Source organism: Scyliorhinus torazame, chromosome 5 (assembly GCF_047496885.1).
Source record: "Scyliorhinus torazame isolate Kashiwa2021f chromosome 5, sScyTor2.1, whole genome shotgun sequence".
Lineage (NCBI taxonomy): Eukaryota > Metazoa > Chordata > Chondrichthyes > Carcharhiniformes > Scyliorhinidae > Scyliorhinus > Scyliorhinus torazame.
The window spans coordinates 177,031,880-177,056,098 of record NC_092711.1 but is presented as its reverse complement, the minus strand read 5'-3'; the positions used below and the strand labels follow the sequence as shown (position 1 = coordinate 177,056,098).

At 47.0% G+C, this 24,219-nt stretch overlaps 2 protein-coding genes and 1 long non-coding RNA gene across 3 annotated transcripts in view; 2 read left to right on the top strand and 1 right to left on the bottom strand.

Moving 5' to 3' along the window:
• The window catches only part of LOC140422430 (uncharacterized), a 94,594-nt gene that overhangs the window by 48,526 nt on the left and 21,849 nt on the right, over positions 1–24,219 (top strand). The gene's annotated exons all lie outside the window — the stretch shown is intronic.
• Positions 3,575–8,219, bottom strand: LOC140422451 (uncharacterized). The gene is made up of 2 exons (XR_011947464.1): positions 7,290–8,219; positions 3,575–3,942 (listed from the first exon to the last, which is right to left on the bottom strand). It is a non-coding gene; the product is annotated as an uncharacterized lncRNA (long non-coding RNA).
• Positions 8,261–17,522, top strand: LOC140422421 (uncharacterized). The gene is made up of 2 exons (XM_072507432.1): positions 8,261–8,459; positions 10,289–17,522. Exon 2 carries the CDS (start codon positions 10,642–10,644, stop codon positions 12,403–12,405), a length of 1,764 nt encoding a protein of 587 aa, XP_072363533.1. The 5' UTR covers positions 8,261–8,459; positions 10,289–10,641; the 3' UTR covers positions 12,406–17,522.

Genomic DNA, 24,219 nt, shown 5'->3' with positions numbered 1-24,219 from the left:
CCGAGTTCTATAAAAAATTGTCTGGAATATTGGGGCCGGTGCTGATGAAGGTCTTTAACGAGGCCTAGGAAAGAGGGGCTCTGCCCCAGACAATGTCACAGGCCATGATCTCGCTCATTCTGAAAAGGGACAAGGACCCGGGGCTATGTGGGTCTTACAAGCCTATTTCCTTGCTGAACGTAGATGCCAAACATCTGGCCAGAATTTTGTCCTCCAGGATTGAGGTCTGTGTACCGGACGTTATAGTGGAGGATCAGACTGGGTTCGTTAAGGGCAGGCAGCTGGGGGCCAATGTAAGAAGGCTGCTAAACGTGATCATGGTGCCCCCGGAAGGTAGGGAAGTTGAGGCGATGGAAAAAGCCTTTGACCGAGTCGAGTGGGATTACTTATGGGAGGTGCTGGAGTGGTTCAGGGTTGGAAGGGGCTTTGTTGACTGGGTTAGGATGGTGTACCGGGCTCTGGTTGCAAGTGTACGGACAAACAGGACGACTTAGGACTATTTCACACTGCACCGGGGGACGAGACAGGGATGTCTCCTCTCCCCACTGCTGTTTGTGCTGGGGATAGAGCCGCTGGCAATTGCTCGGAGGACCTCAAGGGGCTGGAAGTGGTTGGTCCGGAGGGGTTGGGGACCGAGTCTCGCTGTATGCGGACGGCCTATGTGGTAGCCACCACGATCGACTGTTGTATGTCTCAGACCCAGAGGAGGGGATGGAAGAAATTATGGGAATTTTAGGGGAATTCGGCCGGTTTTCGGGGTACAAGCTTAATATGGGGAAGAGCGAGATGTTTATGTTCCAGGCGAGGGGTCAGGTGAGGCGACTGGGGGAACTGCCGTTTAGAGTGGTAGGGGACAGTTTTAGGTACTTGGGTATTCAGGTGGTGAGGGATTGAGGCAGGCTTCATAAATTGAACAAGGCCCGGTTGGTGGAACAGATGAAGGAGGATTTCCGGATATGGGATGCGCTCCCGTTGTCTCTGGCGGGTAGGGTGCAGTTCGTAAAAATGATGGTCCTCCCGAGATTCCTATTTGTTTTCCAATGCCTCCCCATATTCATCCCACGGTCCTTTTTTAAGCGGATCAATAAGATTATTGTGGGCTTTGTGTGGGGGGGCAAGCCCCCACGGGTGAAGAGGGCAATGCTCGAGCGGAGTCGGGGGGGGGGGGGGGGGATGGAGGGCTGGTGGTGCCAAATTTCAGCAATTACTGCAGGGCGGCTAACATTGCCATGGTTAGGAGGTGGCTGGTCGTGGTGGGTGTGGGGGGGGGGGGGGGGGGAGCCGGCGTGGGTGCGCCTGGAGGCGGCTTCTTGTAAGGGAACAAGTCAGGAGTGGCATTGGTAACAGCGCCTCTGCCATTCCCACAGGCGCGGTACTCCACCAGTCCAGTGGTGGTGGCGGCCTGAGAGTCTGGGGGCAGTGGAGGAGACATGTGGAAGCAGAGGGGGCATCGGTGTGGTCCCCAATCTGCGATAACCATCGGTTTGCCCCAGGGAGGATGGACGGGGGGGTTCCGAATTTGGTGGAGAGCTGGGATTGAGAGGATGGGGGACTTGTGTATCGAAGGAAGCTTCCCGAGTATGAGGGCGCTGGAGGAGAAGTTTGCATTGGCGGGGGGGAAATGAATTTCGATATTTACAGGTACGGGACTTTTTGCGGAAGCAGGTACCAACCTTCCCACTCCTGCCGTTAAGGGGAATTCAGGATAGGGTGGTTTCTAGAGGATGGATAGGAGAGGGGAGCGTCTCAGACATATATAAAGAGCTTATGGGATTGGAGGAGAAGCAGACTGAGGAGTCGAAGCAAAAGTGGGAGGAGCTGGGGGGAGAGTTAGAGGAGGGCCTTTGGGTGGACGCGTTGAGTCGGGTCAACACGACCGCAACATGTGCCAGGCTCAGCCTTATCCAATTTAAGGTCATTCACCGGGCTCACATGACAGTGGCCCGGATGAGCAGATTCTTTAGGGTGGAAGACAGGTGTGCGAAGTGCGCGGGTGGGGGGCGGGGGCCAGCGAACCATGTCCATATGTTCTGGGCATACCCAAAACTGAGGGGGTTTTGGCAGGGGTTTGCCGATGCCATATCCACGGTATTAAATACGAGGGTGGCAATGAGTCCAGAGGTGGCGATTCTTGGGGTGTCGCAGAATCCGGGAATCCAGGAGGAGAAAGAGGCGGACGTTCTGGTCTTTGCTTCCCTGGTAGCCCGGAGGCGCCTATTACTAGCATGAAGGGACTCAAAGCCCCCGAAATTGGAGACCTGGCTTTCGGACATGGCTGGCTTTCTCTGCCTGGAGAAAATTAAGGTCGCCATGAGAGGGTCTCTGTTAGGGTTCGCCCGGGGGTGGCAACCATTCGTCGACTTCCTCGCAGAGAATTAATCGTCAGCAGAAGGGAAGGGGAGTTAGGCTCGCGTAGATTAGGGAGGTAAGTAATTGTAGGACCTGTGGGTGTGGGAGGCAGTATTTGTACTATGTTAATATTTTTCTTGTTATGTACATTGTTGATTTTGTTGCTGTTACAATGACAAAGAAATATCTCAATAAAATGTTTATTAAAATAAAACCTTAATTGGAAAAAATTAATTGGGCACTCCAAATTAATAAAAATAAATAAATAAATCTCCTTTCCTGTGCCTCTAGTGTAATCACATCCTTCCTGTAATGTGGTGACCAGAACTGTCTGCAGTGCTCCGGCTGTGGTCTAACTGGTGTTTAATGCAGTTCCAGCACACTCTCCCTGTTCTTATATTCTTGGCCCTCGGCTATCAAAGGAAACTGTCCCACCTGCCTTCCTAAGCACTAATAACAGAGAATGAGAGGCAGGTGAGAGTGACAGAGGGAGAGGAGGTAGCAGAGGGAATGAGAGGCACCAGAGAGAGAGAGGAACACCAGAGGCAGATAGAGGCTGGAGCGAGAGGAGAGAAAAGAGAGAAACAGTCCAGTAAGTAACAAAAATAAGTAATGGAATTGAGTTCAGACACGGATCTGCATGAACTGACACCACTTTATTGACAGATTGCCAAGGTAGTCACTGTACTTGAATCAATGTTATTCACTTTTAGAATTGAATGAATTAAGGGTCAGATTAACTATATCACCCCAGTATCAGATAGGCCTGTTTAATACAGAACAGGGTTAAACCCAGTGTCCAATATTAGAGGTCTCTGTGGCTGTTGGATGCCTGGTTTCACTGTACAGCTGACAACCCACAGCTTCAGTGAACTCGTCGACCCAGGGTCTGTTTCTAAACCCTCATCACAATAGATTACCTGGTTAGCTATTTATATATGGTCATCATGGTCAGACAGTTAACACAAAGCTCAACCAGAAACAACGGTTCTTCTTTCTACTGATTCCAGTTCCGACAAGGGGTCACAGCATCTCCAGCCCTCAGCTCTGTTACTAGGCTGTCATTGACATGAGCAACAGAGAGACAGCAAGTTGCCTGAGGCTTAAATGGGAAGTTGAAACTTGTGACTCAAAACCAATTGTGTAAGATCTCTGAAAAGATCAGGAATTTTAAAAGATAAATTCTAACCCCAGTGAACAAATTAATGAGTCATAAGACAAAAACTTCAGGTTTTATGACTTTTATTGCAACAAACTAGAAGCAACAATGCCTAAACACTATTTTTATAGGGAATGTATCCCTTAAACTATAAACAGAATGATGCCCTTTTACGTTTAACACAATCAAAAATCACACTCCATGGTTACATCGCTGAAGTTGTCACTCAATTCTCCTGGAACCAGCCCAATGTGATTCTTCGTTCCTGTGTTTACTTCCATTCTGTTCCTTTGCCTGACAGGCAAACCTTCACCCCAGAAGTGTCTTTTGCAGTGATGGTTCTCCTGATGATATTCAGGTCCCGATAAGCCAAGTGACTCTTCCAAATCCTGAAGTGTTGTTCGGTTTTTTTCTGCAAGTCTTCATCTAATATCCTGTAAAAGGAATTTACAAATGGAAATTGAGAACAGGCAATTCTAGTTTCCATCCAACACACTCTCCCTCCATTCTCACTCTGTAATATTCATCCTCTTAATAGGACTTTAAGCTAAAGATTGGGGGGGAAGGGAAAGTCAGGGAACCAAGAGGTGAAGTAATCAGTGGAAAGCGTAGCTGCTTAGGAATACAAAAAAGCACGAAAAGACAAAACTCAGGAGAGGTTATGATAGTCCCCATCCCACAAAATATGACACAGTGTATGGAAAGGCTCAGTAAACCAAGGTCCACCACACTAAGAAAACAAAAAGGGACGGTCAATAGAGAATGAAAGGTGCTATATTTAAATGCGCGCAGTGTACGGAACAAGGTAGATGAGCTTGTGGCCCAGATTGTGACTGGCAGGTATGATGTGGTAGGCATCACAGAGACATGGTTGCAGGGGGTTCAGGACTGGCATTTAAACATCCAGGGATTCACAACCTATCGAAAAGACAGGGAGGTGGGCAGAGGGGGCGGGGTTGCCTTGTTAATTAGGAATGAAATTAAATCAATAGCACTAAACGACATAGGGTCAGATGATGTGGAGTCTGTGTGGGTAGAGTTGAGGAACCACAAAGGCAAAAAAAACATAATGGGAGTTATGTACAGGCCTCCTAACAGTGGCCAGGACCGGGGGCACAAAATGCACCACGAAATAGAAAGTGCATGTCAGAAAGGCAAGGTCACAGTGATCATGGGGGACTTCAATATGCAGGTGGACTGGGTAAATAATGCTGCCAGTGGACCCAAGGAAAGGGAATTCATTGAATGTTTACAGGAGGGCTTTTTGGAACAGCTTGTGATGGAGCCCACGAGGGAACAGGCCATTCTGGACTTAGTGTTATGTAATGAGCCAGACTTGATTAAAGATCTTAAAGTAAGGGAGCACTTAGGAGGCAGTGATCATAATATGGTAGAATTCAATCTCCAATTTAAAAGAAAGAAGGTAGAATCAGATGTAAAGGTGTTACAGTTAAATAAAGGTAACTACAGGGGCATGAGGGAGGAACTGACGAAAATCGACTGGGAGCAGAGCCTAGTGGGAAAGACTGTAGAACAGCAATGGCAGGAGTTTCTGGGAGTAATTGATGACACAGTACAGAGGTTCATCCCAAAGAAAAGAAAGGTTATCAGAGGGAGGATTAGGCAGCCATGGCTGACAAATGAAGTTAGGCAATGCATCAAAGCAAAAGAGAAAGCCTATAATGTGGCAAAGAGTAGTGGGAAGTCAGAAGATTGGGAAGGCTACAAAAACAAACAGAGGATAACAAAGAGAGAAATAAGGAAAGAGAGGATCAAATATGAAGGTAGGCTAGCCAGTAACATTAGGAATGATAGTAAAAGTTTCTTTAAATACGTTAAAAACAAACGGGAGGCAAAAGTTGACATTGGGCCGCTCCAAAATGACGCTGGTAATTTTGTGATGGGAGACAAGGAAATAGCTGAGGAACTAAATAAGTACTTTGCGTCAGTCTTCACAGTAGAAGACATGAGTAATATCCCAACAATTCCGGAGAGTCAGGGGGTAGAGTTGAATATGGTAGCCATATGGTAGAAAGTGCTAGAGAAACTAAGAGGTCTAAAAATTGATAAATCTCCGGGCCCAGATGGACTACATCCTAGAGTTCTAAAGGAGATAGCTGAAGAAATAGTGGAGGCGTTAGTTATGATCTTTCAAAAGTCACTGGAGTCAGGGAAAGTCCCAGAGGATTGGAAAATCGCTGTTGTAACCCCCTTGTTCAAGAAGGGAACAAGGAAAAAGATGGAAAATTATAGGCCAATTAGCCTAACCTCGGTTGTTGGCAAGATTCTAGAATCCATTGTTAAGGATGAGATTTCTAAATTCTTGGAAGTGCAGGGTCAGATTAGGACAAGTCAGCATGGATTTAGTAAGGGGAGGTCGTGCCTGACAAACCTGTTCGAGTTCTTTGAAGAGATAACAAACAGGTTAGACCAAGGCGAGCCAATGGATGTTATCTATCTTGACTTCCAAAAGGCCTTTGATAAGGTGCCTCACGGGAGACTGCTGAGTAAAATAAGGGCCCATGGTATTCGAGGCAAGGTACTAACATGGATTGACGATTGGCTGTCAGGCAGAAGGCAGAGAGTTGGGATAAAAGGTTCTTTTTCGGAGTGGCAACCGGTGACGAGTGGTGTCCCGCAGGGTTCAGTGTTGGGGCCACAGCTGTTCTCTTTATATATTAACGATCTAGATGACGGGACTGGGGGCATTCTGGCTAAGTTTGCCGATGATACAAAGATAGGTGGGGGGGCAGGTAGTATGGAGGAGGTGGGGAGGCTGCAGAAAGATTTAGACAGTTTAGGAGAGTGGTCCAAGAAATGGCTGATGAAATTCAACGTGGGCAAGTGCGAGGTCTTGCACTTTGGAAAAAAGAATAGAGGCATGGACTATTTTCTAAACGGTGACAAAATTCATAATGCTGAAGTGCAAAGGGACTTGGGAGTCCTAGTCCAGGATTCTCTAAAGGTAAACTTGCAGGTTGAGTCCGTAATAAAGAAAGCAAATGCAATGTTGTCATTCATCTCAAGAGGCTTGGAATATAATAGCAGGGATGTACTTCTGAAGCTTTATAAAGCATTAGTTAGGCCCCATTTAGAATACTGTGAGCAATTTTGGGCCCCACACCTCAGGAAGGACATACTGGCACTGGAGCGGGTCCAGCGGAGATTCACACGGATGATCCCAGGAATGGTAGGCCTAACATACGATGAACGTCTGAGGATCCTGGGATTATATTCATTGGAGTTTAGGAGGTTGAGGGGAGATCTAATAGAAACTTACAAGATAATGAATGGCTTAGATAGGGTGGATGTAGGGAAGTTGTTTCCATTAGCAGGGGAGACTAGGACCCGGGGGCACAGCCTTAGAATAAAAGGGAGTCACTTTAGAACAGAGATGAGGAGAAATTTCTTCAGCCAGAGAGTGGTGGGTCTGTGGAATTCATTGCCACAGAGGGCGGTGGAGGCCGGGACGTTGAGTGTCTTTAAGACAGAAGATGATAAATTCTTGATTTCTCGAGGAATTAAGGGCTATGGAGAGAGAGCGGGTAAATGGAGTTGAAATCAGCCATGATTGAATGGTGGAGTGGACTCGATGGGCCGAATGGCCTTACTTCCGCTTCTATGTCTTATGGTCTTAATTCTCTGAAGGTGCTGATTCAGGCTGACTGACAGATCCCTGCTCACTGCTTCCCATCTTGGAGAGGCCTGAAATTCTCCATGCAGACTGCCAGATATAAATATGTCTATATTACTGAACTCAAAATGTGTGGAACATACTGACCAGATTCACTTCCTTTCTCTTCAGTTGCTGCAAGTTACCAATGACCCCTCAGAATGAGAAAAGAAATGGAAAGATAAAGTAGGCTTGGAGCGGCTGCTGCCTCTTGTGGGGCATTCCAGAACGAGAGGCAATCGTCTTACGAAAAGCGGTAGCAAATTCAAAACAGTTGCAATTTAAAACAATTTTTTTAAATTCCAATTAAGGGGCAATTTAGTGTGACTAATCCACCTGCTCTGTACATCTTTGGGTTGTGGGGGTGAAACCTACGCAGACACGGGGAGAAAGTGCAAATTCCACACAGTGACCCGGGCCAGAATCGAACCCAGGTTCTCAGTGCCGTAGACAGCAGTGCTAACCACTGGGCCACAATGCTGCCCTATTCAAAACAGAGTTGAGGAAAAACTGCTTCTCCCAAGGGCTGTGAATATGTGGAATTCACTACCCCAGAGTGTGGTGGAGCTGGGACAGTGAGTAAATTTAGGGAGGAGTTAGACAGATTTTTAATCGGGTTGAAGGGTTCTGAAGAATTTTCAGGACGGTGGAGATAAGGCCAGGATGAGATCAGCCATGATGGAATGGCAGAGCAAACTCGATGGGCCAAATGGCCTAATTCTGCTCCTATATCTCATGAACTTCTGAAAGGGGGAGACATTGATTTGCCCCCAGATGTTGCCCAGAGGAGGAAGTTTTCGTCTGAAACCCATTGTTCAACCTCCACATTGTGACATCACAAAGGAACTCATCCTCTAAATCAGCCAATAGGAATCCATCCGCTCCGCGGTGACGTCACTGCTTTAGAGCACATTCGCCCCCACCCTCTGTTTCCTCTCCCCCAACACTTCCTCGAGACGGTTTCCAGGCAACCGGCTGACAGTTCCGGCCGTCGGTGATCTCCCCACCCCCAGACCCGGGACTGCGCATTTCTCAGGGAGAGGGGAAGCTACGCATGCGTAGTGAGCTAACTTCCGCTGTCCTTACCTCTCAGGAGTTGACCAATGGTAAGACTTGGAGGACCGGAAAGACTCTGCCCCTCCGCCAATCAGAGCTCCCCCATTGTCTCAATCCGGAAGTTGGACATGGAAGTTTCTGCCGAGCAAAGCTGTTGTTCCTCCAACCCTGAGTGAGCTTGAGCTTCACACAGACTGTACCTTCCTCCTGTCTGCAACATCTGTGAGTAAAACACTTTCTTTTCTTCCCCTTTCCATTTCTTATCTCATTCTGATCTTTAATTGGTCACTTGCAGCAACTGGAGGGAAAGGAAGTAAATACAGGGAGGGTGCAGACTCTGCAAAGCTTGGCCCAGGTCTCTCTCTCTCTCTCTTAAAGACATTGACATCCTTTGTTCCCTCAGCTTGACACATTTATTTGGCTAAAAGGATGGTATCTTTCCTAATTTTCATAATTAAAGGACTGGTTTCTCCAGGAGATGGCTGACATTTAAGGGGTCAGTAAACAGGCCAAATCCAACTCAGCCAATTACTTCCCTGTCGGAATACTCTCCATCATCAGCAAAGTGATGGAAGGAGTCATCAAAGATCCTATTAAGTGGCACTTATTCTGCAATAACATGCTCCTGGATGCTCAGTTTGGGTTCCGCCAGGGTCACTCAGCTCCTGACCTCATTACAGCCTTAGTTGAAACTTGGACGAAATAGCTGAATGCCAGAAGTGAGGTGAGAGTGACTGCCCTTGACATCAAGGCAGCATTTGACTGAGTATGGCATCAAGGAGCCCTAGCTAAACTGGAGTAACTCATAAAGGTTCCTCAGACAGCACCTTCCAAACCTACAACCACTACCATCTAGAAGGACAAGAGCAGCAGATACCTGGGAACCCCACCACCTGGAGGTTCGCTTCCAAGTTGCACACCACCCTGACTTGGCAATATATTGCCGTTCCTTCACTGTCCCTGGGGCCCAACATCCTGGAATTTCCTCCCTAACAGCACAGGGGATGTAGGACAGCATGGTGGAGCAGTGGTTAGCGCTGCTGCCTCACGGCGCCGAGGTCCCAGGCTCAATCCCGGCTCTGGGTCACTGTCCATGTGTAGTTTGCACACTCTCGCTGTGTTTGCGTGGGTTTAACCCCCACAACCCAAAGATGTGCAGGGTAGGTGGATTGGCCATGCTAAATTGCCCCTTAATTGGAAAAAAATGAATTGGGTCCTTTAAATTTATAAAAAACATTTTTTTTTTTTAAACAGCACAGGGGATGTACCTACACCTCAAGGACTGCAGCAGTTCAAGAAGGCAACTCACCACTACTTCGGAAGAGCAACTGGGGATAGGCAATAAATGCTGGCCTGACCAGCATTGTCCACATCCCATAAATTAATTTTAAAATATTTAATATCGGACAGAGATATGTCCAGTGTTGTTATATAGTATGTATTATAGATATTATTGATGGTGCTGTAATAAAATACATGTATTATTAGTTCTAGTTTTGTAATATAGTACTGTACCTACATTATATATTTCCAGTCATACAGTCATTGCAGCACTGACAGAATCCATTTGGTAACTCAAGTCAATGCTGACTCTCTGTACAGCAATCCAGTGAGTCCCATTCCCCCTCGATATCCCTGTTCCCCTGCAAGTTTATTTTCTTCAAGTGACTATCCTATTTTATTTTAAATTATTGATCATCTGGACTTCCACAACCCTTGTGGGCAGTGAGTTCCCTGTCATGACCACTCCATGACTAAATACAATTCTTCCTCAGAATTTCCCTATCTCTAATCAGTAAATGTACTTATATGGAGATTCTCTACTCTTGTACAGGTTTTAGTGAGTTTAGAGTTGTTGATCACCTTCAGGAGAATTGGGAGGGGCAATATTAGATACAGCAGAGTGAGAATGGAGGGAGAGTGTGTGGGATGGAGAATTAGAGCATTTCAGGGAAAGAGAGAGGAAAGAATGTTCGCTAGAAACTAGAATTGTCTGTTCTGAATTTCTATCCTGTACTGACAATGATTACTATTGTAAAATCTGTTTACAGGAAGTTCGAACAAGAGGAGTTCGAGGGCAATATCCCAAACTAAATATCACGTCAAGAACTGACTGAGTCACTCAATTCGTGGGATCATCAGCCTCTGACTCTAGAAGGAGAAATGTTTGTCTATTCTGTCTGCTTCAAGAGATTTTAATCATCAGTGTGTCTGGAAAAGCACTGAGACACACACCCGTGTGAGACTGTTACAGAGCACTGACTGTGGAAAGAGCTTTAACCAGTGACCCAGCCTGAAAAAATAATACACCATTCACAACAGGGAGAGACTGTATCGGTGTTCTGTGTGTGGATGAGGCTTCAACTGATCATCCAAAGCGGTGAGGCGCAAGATCACCCGGACCATGGAGAAACCATGGAAATGTGAGGATTGTGGGAAGGGATTCAAAGGCCCATACGGGCTGGAAAGGCATCAACGCAGTCACACTGGAGAGTGGCCGTTCACCTGCTCTCGGTGTGAAAAGGGATTCACTGACATTGGCAGCCTGTGGAAACACGAACGAGTTCACACTGGGCAGAGACCATTCACCTGCTCTCAATGTGAAAAGGGATTCACTGACATTAGCAACCTGCGGAAACACGAACGAGTTCACACTGGAGAGAGACCGTTCACCTGCTCTCAGTGTGAAAAGGGATTCACTGACATTGGCAACCTGCGGAGACACAAACGAGTTCACACTGGGGAGAGACCATTCACCTGCACTCAGTGTGAAAAGGGATTCACTGACATTGGCAACCTGCGGAAACACGAACGAGTTCACACTGGGGAGAGGCCTTTCACCTGCTCTGACTGTGGAAAGGGATTCATTCGGTTATCCCACCTGGAGACACACCATCGAGTTCACACCAGGGAGAGGCCATTCACCTGCACTGTGTGTGAGAAGGGATTCACTCAGTTACCCAGCCTGCAGAGACACCAGAGAGTTCACACCGGGGAGAGGCCATTCATCTGCACTGTGTGTGATAAGGGATTCACTCGGTTACCCCACCTGCAGAACCACCAGCGAATTCACACAGGGGAGAAGCCGTTCATCTGCTCTGTGTGTGATATGGGATTCACTCAATTATCCACCCTGCGGAAACACAATGTCACTCACACCAAGAGCAGGCCCTTTAAATGCTCTGACTGCAGGAGGGGTTTCAAGAGCTCTCAGCTACTGATGTCCCACCAGCGCGTTCACTCTGAGAAGAGACCGTTCAGCTGCTCTCACTGCTCAAAGAGGTTTAGAACCTCATCCAACCTGATGAAACACGAGCGAGGTCACACTGGAGAGAGACCGTTCACCTGCTCTCAGTGTGAAAAGGGATTCACTGACATTGGCAACCTGCGGAGACACAAACGAGTTCACACTGGGGAGAGACCATTCACCTGCACTCAGTGTGAAAAGGGATTCACTGACATTGGCAACCTGCGGAGACACAAACAAGTTCACACTGGGGAGAGACCATTCACCTGCACTCAGTGTGAAAAGGGATTCACTGACATTGGCAACCTGCGGAAACACGAACGAGTTCACACTGGGGAGAGGCCATTCACCTGCTCTGACTGTGGAAAGGGATTCATTCGGTTATCCCACCTGGAGACACACCATCGAGTTCACACTAGGGAGAGGCCGTTCACCTGCACTGTGTGTGAGAAGGGATTCACTCAGTTACCCAGCCTGCAGAGACACCAGAGAGTTCACACCGGGGAGAGGCCATTCATCTGCACTGTGTGTGATATGGGATTCACTCGGTTACCCCACCTGCAGAACCACCAGCGAATTCACACAGGGGAGAAGCCGTTCATCTGCTCTGTGTGTGATATGGGATTCACTCAATTATCCACCCTGCGGAAACACAATGTCACTCACACCAAGAGCAGGCCCTTTAAATGCTCTGACTGCAGGAGGGGTTTCAAGAGCTCTCAGCTACTGATGTCCCACCAGCGCGTTCACTCTGAGGAGAGACCGTTCAGCTGCTCTCACTGCTCAAAGAGGTTTAGAACCTCATCCAACCTGATGAAACACGAGCGAGGTCACACTGGGGAGAGCCCGTTCACCTCTCCGACTGGGAAAAGCTTCACTCAGTCATCACTTGCTGAGCCACAATGTCACTCACACCAATGAAAGACCCTTTAAATGCTCCGACTGTGGGAGTGGGTTTAAAAGCTCTCAGGTACTGATGGAACACCAGCGCATTCACACTGAGGAGGGACCGTTCAGCTGCTCTCACTGCACAGAGATTTCAAACATCATCCACATTGCGGAGACACCAGCAAGTTCACACTGGAAAGAAGCCATTCACCTGCTCTCACTGTGAGGAGGGATTCACTCAGTCGTTCAACAGGCTGAGACACCAAAGGGTTCACAAATGATAACAGGTTAGATTCTGCTGTTATTCCTGCTGTTAATCACATCCAGGACTGAACCTGGAGTGGGTGGAGGGATTTGCCTCCTCGTCAACTCCTCCTGGTGCTCGGACGTGGTGATCCTGGTGAACTACTGCTGCCCGGACCAGGAATACCCGACTGTGAAGTACCGTCCAGACTACCTTCCACGGAGTTCACTTCGGCCATCATCACGGCGGTCTACATCCCACCCCAGGCAGAAGTGAAGAAGGCGCTTGATGAATTGTAACCGCTATAAATAACAATAAAGCAGAATACCTGGCGGCCATGTTCATCGTGGACGGTACTTTAAGCAGGTCAACCTCAAGTGTACTGCCAAAATTCCACCAACACACCTCCTGTCCTGACAGGGACCCCAACATCCTTGACCACTGCTACACAAACATCGAGGGCGTCTGATGATCCATCCCCTGACTGCACTTCGGAAAATCGGACCACAATACGGTGCTCCTTCTCCCGGCATACAAGCAGAAATTTAAGCGGGAGAATCCTTTTAAGAAGGTTGGTGCAACGGAAGAGCTCCTACGCGACTGCTTGGAGTCAGTGAACTGGACCATATTCAAGAACAAGGGAAGCACGGTAGCAGAAGTGGATAGCACTATGACTTCACAGCGCCAGGGTCCTAGGTTTGGTTCCCTGCTGGGTCGCTGTCTGTGCAGAGTCTGCACGTTCTCCCTGTTTCTGCGTGGGTTTCCTCGGGTGCTTCGGTTTCCTCGCACAGTCTAAAGACTTGCAGGTTGGGTGGATTGGCCATGATAAATTGCCTTTGTGACCAAAAAAGGTTAGGAGGGGTTATTGGGTGACAGGGATAGGGTGGAAGTGAGGGCTCAAGTGGGTCGATGTAGACTCGATGGGCCGAATGGCCTCCTTCTGCACTGTATGTTCTATGTTAACTCCGCAGCCAACCTAGACGAGTATGCCAGCACCGTCACAGACTTCATCAGTAAATGTGTAGAAGATTGCGTGCAAAAGAAGGTAGTCTGTACATTACCCAACCAGAATCCATGGTTTAATTGGGAGATTCACTCCCGACTGAAGGTGTTCAAGGCAGGCAACCCTGACCTATTCAAGAAATCTATATATGACCTCCGCAAAGCCAACAGGGACTCCCAAGTGACAATACCAAACTAATCTAGAGTCGCAGACTAACGACTGGGACTCTCATTGGTTGTCCCAGGTCGTGCACCCAGATCCTGCGCTGACCCACTGGCAGGTGTGTTTGCGGACATCCTCAATCTCTCCCTCCTCCTTTCCAAGGTTCCCATCTGCTTCAAGAAGACCACCATCATACCAGTTCCGAAGAAGAACCAGGCAACGTGCCTCAATGGCTATCATCCGGTGGCCTTGACATTGATCATTATGAATTGCTTCGAGATGTTGGACACATCAACTCCATACTCGCAGCATTCCTTGATCCACTGCAATTCGCATACCGCCACAACCGGTCCACAGCAGATGCCATCTCCCTGGCCTTATACTCACCCCCGAAGCATCTCGACAACAAGGTCTCCTACGTCAGACTCCTACGTCAGACTCCTATTCATTGACTACAGCTCTGCCTTCAACAGGGGCAGCACGGTAGCCTTGTGGATAGCACAATTGCTTTTTATAAAGACAAACAATAGCCTTCATTTCTATACATTAATTAAGTTGGGCAACATGGTAGCATTGTGGATAGCACAATTGCTTCACAGCTCCAGGGTCCCAGGTTCGATTCCCGGATTGGGTCACTGTCTGTGCGGAGTCTGCACATCCTCCCCGTGTGTGCGTGGGTTTCCTCCGGGTGCTCCGGTTTCCTCCCACAGTCCAAAGATGTGCAGGTTAGGTGGATTGGCCATGATAAATTGCCCTTAGTGTCCAAAATTGCCCTTGGTGTTGGGTGTGGTTACTGGGTTATGGGAATGGGGTGGCGGTGTTGACCTTGGGTAGGGTGCTCATTCCAAGAGCCGGTGCAGACTCGATGGGCCGAATCGCCTCCTTCTGCACTGTAAATTCTATGAAAAACCATAATCCCAGCCAAGCTCATATAAGAACTCCAAAACTTCGGACTAGGCTCCTCCCTCTGCAACTGGATCCTCGACTTTCTGACCCATAGACCACAATCAGTAAAGATAAACAACACCTCCTCCACAACGGTTCTCAATTCAGGAGCCCCGCAAGGCTGCACTGCCTATACACACACACGACTGCATGGCAAAGTTTGGCTCCAAATCCATCCACATGTTTGCTGATGACACGACTGTAGTGGTTCGGATCACGAACATCTCCACGATAGTCCTCTATACCGGGGCCCCACAAGGCTGCGTACTTGGCCCCCTACTACACTCGTTATACACACGACTGTGTGGCAAAATCTGCTCCCGCTCCATCTACAAGTTTGCTGATGGCACGACGTCATGGGTCGGATATCAAACAACGATGAGACAGAGTCCAGGAGGGAGATAGAGAACCTAGTGGCATGGTGTAATGACAACAATCTCTTCCTCAATGTCAGCAAAACTAAGGAGCTGGTCATTGACTTCAGGAAGCGAAGTATCGTACACACCCCTGTCTGCATTAATGGGGCTGAGGTGGAGATGGTTAGCAGCTTCAAATTCCGAGGTGTGCACATCACCAGCATTCTGTCCTGGTCCACCCACATCGACGCTATGACCAAGAAACATATACTTAGGAAACTAAGGAAATTCAGCATGTCCACACCGATTGCCACATGGGCGGCACGGTAACACTGTGGTTAGCATTGTTGCTTCACAGCGCCAGCGTCCCAGGTTTGATTCCCGCTTGGGTCATTGTCTGTGCAGAGTATGCATGTTCTCCCCGTGTCTGCGTGGGTTTCCTCCGGGTGCTCCGGTTTCCTCCCACAAGTCCCGAAGGACGTGCTTGTTTGGTGAATTGGACATTCTGAATTCTCCCTCAGCGAACCCAAACAGGCGCGAGAGTGTGACGACTAGGGGATTTTCACAGTAACTTCATTGCAGCGTTAATGTAAGCCTACTTGTGACAATTATGAAGGTTATCATTGACTTTTACCAATTATTACAGGTGCACCAACTTTTACAGGTGCACCATAGAAAACATCTTATCTGGCTGCATCACAGCTTGTGTTATGGGCCAGGGTTCAGAAAACTCCAAAGTATATCATAGAGTTCACCTGACCTACAATTGTTTATTGATTTTGGTTCCGATGAGCACAAGGGCCTGCCTTTCAGGGGTTATTCAACAGAGGCCTTAAGCACTTTTAATCAAAACAAGCTTTATTCTACAAATTTAGTTAACATTTTTATAAACACACACAGTAAGCATTTTTATAACTTACAAACATAAATACCCCACACAGCTACAGTAATCTATGCATAACCCTTAATAAATTCCCCCCTTTAACTGTTCCAATTTAATAACAAGATCCCATAAACCAGTACCTCCTTTTCAAAGGTATGTCCCAGCACACAGCACTCACTCTTGTTTCCTTTCCAAAACAGCAGGTTGGAATTCCTTCCAGAAAGCAATTATTTCTTTTCAAGTTATCAAGTCTGGAAACAGCTTTTAAAATGAAGATCGCGAGGCAGGCCAAAATACTCCTGTTTCTGCGTACAGCAGCCAAAAATGTGAAAGCGAAAGCAAAAATCTCAGAGCCACAAAACAGCCCCAAACCAAAGTGAAAGTAAATCCAACTCCCAGAGCCACAGCCCAGCTCCACCCACACAATGACATCACTGAAGCCATGTGATAAGACAAAAACATTTCTTAAAGGGACACTCCCATGAAACTTGGTATGGCAACTGCTCAGCCCAAGACTAAGAAACTACAGAGAGTTGTGAACACAGCCCAGTCCCTCACACAAACCCGCCTCCCATCCATTGACTCTGTCTACACCTCCCGCTGCTTTGGGAAAGTGGGCAGCATAATCAAAGACCCCCCCACCAAGGTTATTCTCTTTTCCAATCTCTTCCATTGGGCAGGGGTTACAAAGTCTGAGATCTCGCAATAACAGATTCTAAACAGCTTCTTCCCCACTGTTACCAGACTCCTGAATGACCCTTTTTTTGGACTAAACTGAACTCTCCAAACCTTTTCTCTACTGAGTAGCACTACACTCCGTATGCTTCACCCGATGTCTATGTGTTTATATTGTGTATTTATCATATGTCCTATGTTTTTTCATGTATAATATTATCTGTCTATATTGTACGCAGAACAATACGTTTCACTGTACCTCGGTGCACATGAATAAATTTAATCAGATCAAACTTTCTTCATTCTGACACTTGGTGAAGTGGGAGGGTCGGAGGGTTTCTTTCTGCTGGATTGGCCGGTCTCACGACTTTGCTTCCAGTGGGCTGATGCTCTTTGAGCCTGAGAGAGCACGTTTCCACTGGAATGATCCACAAAGACTGAAGTACATTTATTTTATCCTGGAGAGTAAATAGTGTTATTCCCCCGCTACAGGTGGATGTAAAAGAAACCAACTGGGTATTTACAACTATCGACAATGCTTTCATGGTCATCAATGACTTTTAATTCCAGATTTTTAATTAATTTAAATTCCACTATCTGTGGAACCTGGATCCCTATTGCATTATCCTGGGTCTCTGGATTACTCGTCTGGCTATTGTTTTCCAAGATGTGTTTTGTGAGAGATGAAGTCACTATAGCCAATACGTGAGCTGTTTTCGAGTTGTTTCTTTTACGTCCTGTACTTTCCCACTAACTTACAGACAAAACAGCAGCACCTGTACTGTGTATAAACGTGTGTTATTGTAACTACTCCTTGAGATGCTTCGGTTCGCGGAAGCATTCCCTGCATGTTTGTAATAAAGATTCCTAAACTTTACCCAACTCTAGACTCCGAGTGACATTTGTCCCCAAACAACCTGGTGTCAGGAACAGGATCCACTGACGGCTCTGATTAAAGGAAAGTCCCCGTGGACAGCAGATACCTGGGTGAGTATTGTTTGTTTTATACCACTCGTGTTTAGTTCAGTCTGACTGACCACTGGGGACTCCTCAGAACCTCAGGGAGCTGTTTCTGGTCTGTTTCTTTGACATCCATTCAATGTAATTTCAATAACTGGAACATTTCAGGCAGGGAATTGTCGGTTTTACACCAAGGATATGTTTGGGGGCGATGTTGAAGTCCCCGTGACCGAGAGGGTTTTGTAGCTGCCAAAATATGAGGGGATAAAGCCGTACGGGAGGTGAAAAAGAGTTAGGCAGTTGGACAGAGTTTGGCGTGTGTTCAGAGGTCCCAGATAGGGGTCAGCCAGCATCATCACATCGATGGATCTGCACAGAAAAGGTCCAACCAGATGGAATTTATAAGGCCAAGGTGAGGTCAGTGACGCGGGAATTTGAAGAAGTCTTAGGAGAGAAAGAGGTCAGAGTGGACTCGCCCACAGCGGGAAAGGTAATTTTGAAATTTCTTTGGCCCTTTTCGTGACATTTTCTCGGAACTTAAAGTCAAGAAACATAAAAGCTGCATTTGCGCTGGGGGATCACCTCCAGAGGGCAGTGTTTCTACAACCTCCTACGGTGCCAGATGTAGATGGAAGACTTTAAAGTTCAATAAGTTTGTCTATGGTTTGAGCCATGTTTCAGAGTGTATGGTACTTCTCAGATCAGTTTTGTCCAGGTCGGGTTGTCCCTACCTGAAGGCAGAAGCTGCCGTGCTTTATTGGTAACAAGGCAGGAAACTCTCGGGCATCTTTATGATGCATGTTGATGACTGCCTATGTGGTGGTACTAGTGAGTTCCAAAACAATGTTACTGACAGGATCAGAACAACATTTAAGGCTGGAGTCAGGCTTCTCGGACCTTTAAATAAATTGGATTGGAAATCGGGCAGTGTGGGTCTGATGTGACTTTACATCAACAATCTCAGGGAGACAGTATGAACCCAGTCACAGTCAACGGGGCCGGGGCCTCACAGAAAGATGAGGATGTTTCCAAAGCTGGGACTGAGCTGCTGCAAAGTTGAATTGACGAATGGGGCACACAGGCAAGGCCGGATACAAGTTTTGATGTCTTCGAGCTGAGTTCTGTAATGAAACGTCCAGAGGTCGAGAATATTTAACGGGCAAACAAAACATTAAAAAATACAAGATGGAGAAATGTGCGCTGAAATTTCCATCTTTGGGTGAGCTGCAAAATATAAAATGGATTTTTTTAGTGATGCCTCACTCGGATGAGCCTGGCTCAGTGTCTGTACACTGAGTGATGTATAAGAATCTCTTTCAGCAGAAGAACAGACAAACATTTCTCATTTTAAATTCAAAGGTCGATGATATTCAGCTCCCATGAATCGAGTGACACTGTCACATCTTGATGTGATGTTTGGTGTGAAATTTCTGTCTGTAACTCCTCCCCTTCTAATGTCCTGTAAAAGGACTTTACAAAAGCCATCACTGTTAGTGCAGGATACCCAAACAGAATGTGAAATTCAATCCTATTGTAAGGTCTGGGTTTGGCTCCAATTTGAATTGTAACACTCAGACTATGTTGTGAAAGTTACCTGCAGCTCCTGACTAGTTGCAGACCATTCCAGGTACAAGAATATTGTCACAGAATTTATTAAGTTAATTGTAATAAGTACAAAATCACAATAATTAACAAAGGCAGTGGATCAGTCCGTTCACTCTGGATCACCAACTCTCAGCTTCCAGGTGACTGTGGAGCTGTCTCTTGTTCTGTTGACTGAAGTCTATCCTCTTTCTTCATGTTGTGTTGTGCACCGAGCTCCAGAGAATTGTAGCTCATTAACCCTTTCTAGTACCTACCTCTACGCATGGCTGGACGTTTCCTGTGGTTCTGATTGGCCCAAGCAGCCCATGATCAGTCCCTGATTGGTTAAATGGGGCACGATCAATATCTGATTGGTCTCTGAAGGATATCGGTCACCTTGCTGATGTGTGATGTCAGTTTCTCATGTGGTGTCACTTCCTCATGATTAATATTCGTCAGGCTCATCGTCCTAACTGATGCCTAAAGTCACCCATGATTATTGAGGTACATTAATTACAAGCCTTATTTAATACTTCCTGTATACTCTACCTACAATGTAACTACTGTTAGGAGGCCCATTAACTACTCACACAAGAGACCTTGTAACTTATTAGTTCTTATCTTGAGCAAAGCTGATTCCACACCCTGAACTTTCAGGCTAAGTTGATCTCTCAGTACTGAACTAATGTAATCCTCAATGAACAGGAGCAATCCCATCATCTTTTCCGAGCTTCATGCATTCCAATATGTCAAATACCCTTCAACATTTAGATTCCAGCCTTGGTCACCTTTCAAACAAGTCTCTGTAATGTCTATCAGGACACACATTTATCTCTATCCGTGCTGACAATTCTTTTTTTAAAATTTAGAGTACCCAATTCATTTTTTCCAATTAAAGGGCAATTTAGCGTGGCCAATCCACCTAGCCTGCACATCTTTCAATTGTGGGGGTGAAACCCACGCAAACACGGAGAGAATGTGCAAACTCCACATGTCAGTGACCCAGAGCCAGGATTGAACCTGGGACCTCGGCGCCGTGAGGCAGCACTGCTAACCACTGCGCCACCGCGCTGCCCCATCTGCGCTGACAATTCATCCAATCTCTGTCAAATGCTGCGTGCATTTTCAATCCATTTTCAGGGGTTCAGTAATCCAATAGGGATTTCAAGTGAAACCTCTTCATCCAGTGGGTGGTGAGAATCTGGAACTCGCTACCACAGTGAATGGTTGAGGTGAACAGCATGAATACTGCCTGAACAGCTGTATCTTGACGAGAAAAAGCAATAGAAGGATATGTTGATGGGGGAGATGAAGAGGGGTGGGTGGAGGCTCATGTGGAACATAAATACTGACAGAGACCAATTGAGCCGACTGGCCTGGCCCTGTGCTGTAGACTCAATGGAACAGAGACAAATGTATTTATTTTAGATCCACCTGATAAAACATTTTCTTGGGATGTAGGCATCACTGGCTGGGTCAGCATTTGTTACCCATTCATAATTGCCCTTGAACTGAGTGGCTTGCTCGGTCATTACATTGGGGGACAGTTAAGAGTCAACCACATCTGTGTGGCTCTGGAGTCACGTGTGGGCCAGACAGGGTAAGGATGGCAGATTTCCTTCACTAAAGGACATTAGTAAAACAAATGGGTTTTACAACAATCAACAACGATTTCATGGTCTTCATTAGACTTTTAATTCCAATTTTTGATTGAATTCAAATTTCACCATCTGTCCTGGTGGGATTCGAACCCCAGAATAATACCTGGGTCTCTGGATTACTAGTCCAGCGGCAATACCACTCGGCCACCGCCTCCCCCATACTATCCAGGATAAAATAAATGCAAAGCCGTGAGACTGTCCAGAATGTACCTGTTGTGTAGAACCTTGGTCAGACCGCAGCTGGAGGACTGTGTGCAGTTTTACTGCCCTTGTCGCCAGGGAGAAAGGGCAACAAAGGTTCACCAGACTTGTTCCGGGGGTGGCAGGACTGCCCTTTGAGGAGAGATTGGGGAAACCTGGCCTGTGTTCTCTAGAGTTTCAAAAAATGAGAAGTGACCTCAATGAAACCTACAAAATCCATAAAGGAATAGACAGGGTGGGTACAGGTGAGATGTTTCCCCTGGTTGGAGAGTCTGGAACCAGGGGACACAATTTCAAATAAGGGGGAAGCCACTTAGGACTGGTCTCGGAGGAGACATTTCTTTACTCAGAGGGTTGTGAATCTTTGGAATTCTGTACCCCAGAGGGCTGTGCAAGCTCAGTCACTGAGTGTGTTTAAAGCAGAGACTGACAGATATCTAAATACCAATAACACAAAGGGATATGGGGATAGTGTGGGGGGAAAGGCATTGAAGTGGTTGATCAGCCATGATCGTATTGAATGGTGGAGCAGGCTCGATGGGCTGAATGGCCAATTCCTGCTCCCATGTTCCAATGTTGCAAAGGTAGGTAGGTAAGTAAATTGTGAAGGGGATTACGAAGGGATATAGATAGGTTACGTGAGTGGGAAAAGATCTGGGAAATGGAGAACAACGTGGGAAAATGTGAAATTGTCCATGTTGGCAGAAAGAATAAAAAAGCTTTTTATCGAAATGGTGAGAGATTGCAGAGCTCTGAGACTCAGAGGGATCTGGGTGTCCAAGAGCATGAATCACAAAAGGCGAGTATACAGGTACAGCAAGTAATTAGGAAAGCTAATAGAATGTTATTGTTTATTGTGGGGGAATTGAATACAAAAGTAGGTTATGCTTTTGTTAGCATGAATGAATCCAAAAGAATCCCTCGACATTCAGGTCTGCTTCAAACATCAAACAGTTTATTGTTGTAACACCGGCGGGGAGTAAGCCTCTGGGCAAAGGCAGATACCTCTCCACTGAACAAAGGGAATCATCATCATTTATACAATTTCAAATAGTTAGTCAGCCCAACTCAGCCGGACACGATCCAATCACAATGATTATAGATTGCACACATTGACTGGTAGATCCAATGAAAGTGGTTACTGGGCAGCAGGGAACTGCGTGATCAGCTCATGGACAGCTAGGGGGTTATTCATGAACTCATGATGCCTTCCAGACCCCCTCATCGACCGTCCTTGGGTCTTGAGTATAAATAACTCCCTTATCTTAACCTTGTTACTGGCTAGTACCATTGTCAGAATTCCATAAGAGCATCCCCCTTTGTGAGAAAGAGAGAGAGAGCTGACTGGTGGTGATTTAATCTGAGGGTCACCACACCTCAGATGAGGAGCAATGCTGAGGAGGCAGGGCCTTCATGGATGACCTCAGCCGGTACGGAGTAGAACCCACGCTGTTGGTGTCGCTCAGTATCACAAACCAGCCATCCAGCCAACTGAGCTAACTAATCCCCTGAAATATTAGTTATTGCCTGTCTCCCATCACACCATTTAATGTTGTTTCTCAGTCCATGTCAGACAACCTGCCCCATACCTTGATAATTTTCTTCTGCGAGAAACACAGAGATAAATTAAACAAAAGATCCATGTACCCTCCATTGCCCATCACCATGGCAAGGTGGCATGTTTTAAGGGGATCCAAACAGAAATGGGAAGGAAACAGCTTCCAACTTCCAAACCAACTTTCAATCTGTGATCCTTATGAAATTTGAAACCAGGTATCCGCAACAAGGCTCAAAGAGCGTCAGCCCACTGGAGTCAAAGTCGTGAGACCAGCCAGTCCAGCAGAGGAAACACGCCAACCATTCCCATTGACCAACTGTCAGAATGAACAAAATGCAGTCCTGGATGTAATTGAGAGTAGCAACACTAACAGCAGAATCCAACCCCTGTAATCACTTGTTAACTTGTTTGTGTCTCAGCAGTTGCGATGAATCACGGAATCCCTTCCCACATTCAGAGCAGGTGAACGGCCTCTCCCCAGTGTGAACTTGCTGGTGTCTCTGTAGGTTGGATAACCGAGTGAATCACTTCCTACAATGAGAGCAGGCGAATGGCTTCTCCCCAGTGTGAACTCGACGGTGTGCCCGCAGGTTGGATAACAAAGTGAATGTTTTCCCACACTGAGCACAGGTGAATGGTCTCTCCCCAGTGTGAACTCGCTGGTGTGTCTGCAGGCTGGACATATGAGTGAATGTTTTCCCACACTGATCACAGGTGAATGGCTTCTCACCAGTGTGAACGCACTGGTGTGTCTGCAGGTGGGATAAGCGAGTGAATCCCTTCCCACACTGGGAGCAGGTGAACGGTCTCTCCCCAGAGTGAACTCGCTGGTGTGGCTGCAGGTTATCGAACCGAGTGAATCCTTTCCCACACTGAGAGCAGGTGAACAACCTCCCCCCCCCCCAGTGTGAGTTCACTGGTGTATCTGCAGGCTGATCAACTGAGTGAATCCCTTCTCACGCTGGGAGCAGGTAACCGGCCTCTCCCCTGTGTAAACTCGCTGGTGTCTCTGCCGGTTGGATGAGGAAATAAATCCCTTCCCACACAGAGCAGGTGCCAAAATGTGGAGCGTAGGGGCTTTTCAGAGTAACTTCATTGCAGTGTCAATGTAAGCCTACTTGTGACAATAAAGATTATTGAAACAAAGAGGTCGCAAATTCAAAACAGGGCTGAAGAGAAACTGCTTCTCCCAAAGGGCTGTGAATCTGTGGAATTCACTACCCCAGAGTGCGGTGGAGCTGGGACAGTGAGTAAATTTAGGGAGGAGTAAGACAGATTTTTAATCGGGTTGAAGGGTTCTTCTCGATGGGCCAAATGGCTAATTCTGCTCCTATATCTTATGACCTTATGAAAGGGGGAGACATTGATTTGCTCCCAGATGTTGTCCAGGGGAGGATGTTTTAGTCTGAAACTCATTGTCCAACCTCCACATTGTGACATCACAAAGGAGCTCGTCCTCTTAATCAACCAATAGGAATAAGCCCGCTCCGCCGTGACGTCACTGCCCAGCGCGCAGATGCGGGAGCCCCATCCGCACTCATTGTTTTCCTTCCCCCACACATCCTCGAGACAAAGTTTCCAGGCAACAGGCTGACAGTTCCGCCCGTCAGTGTGT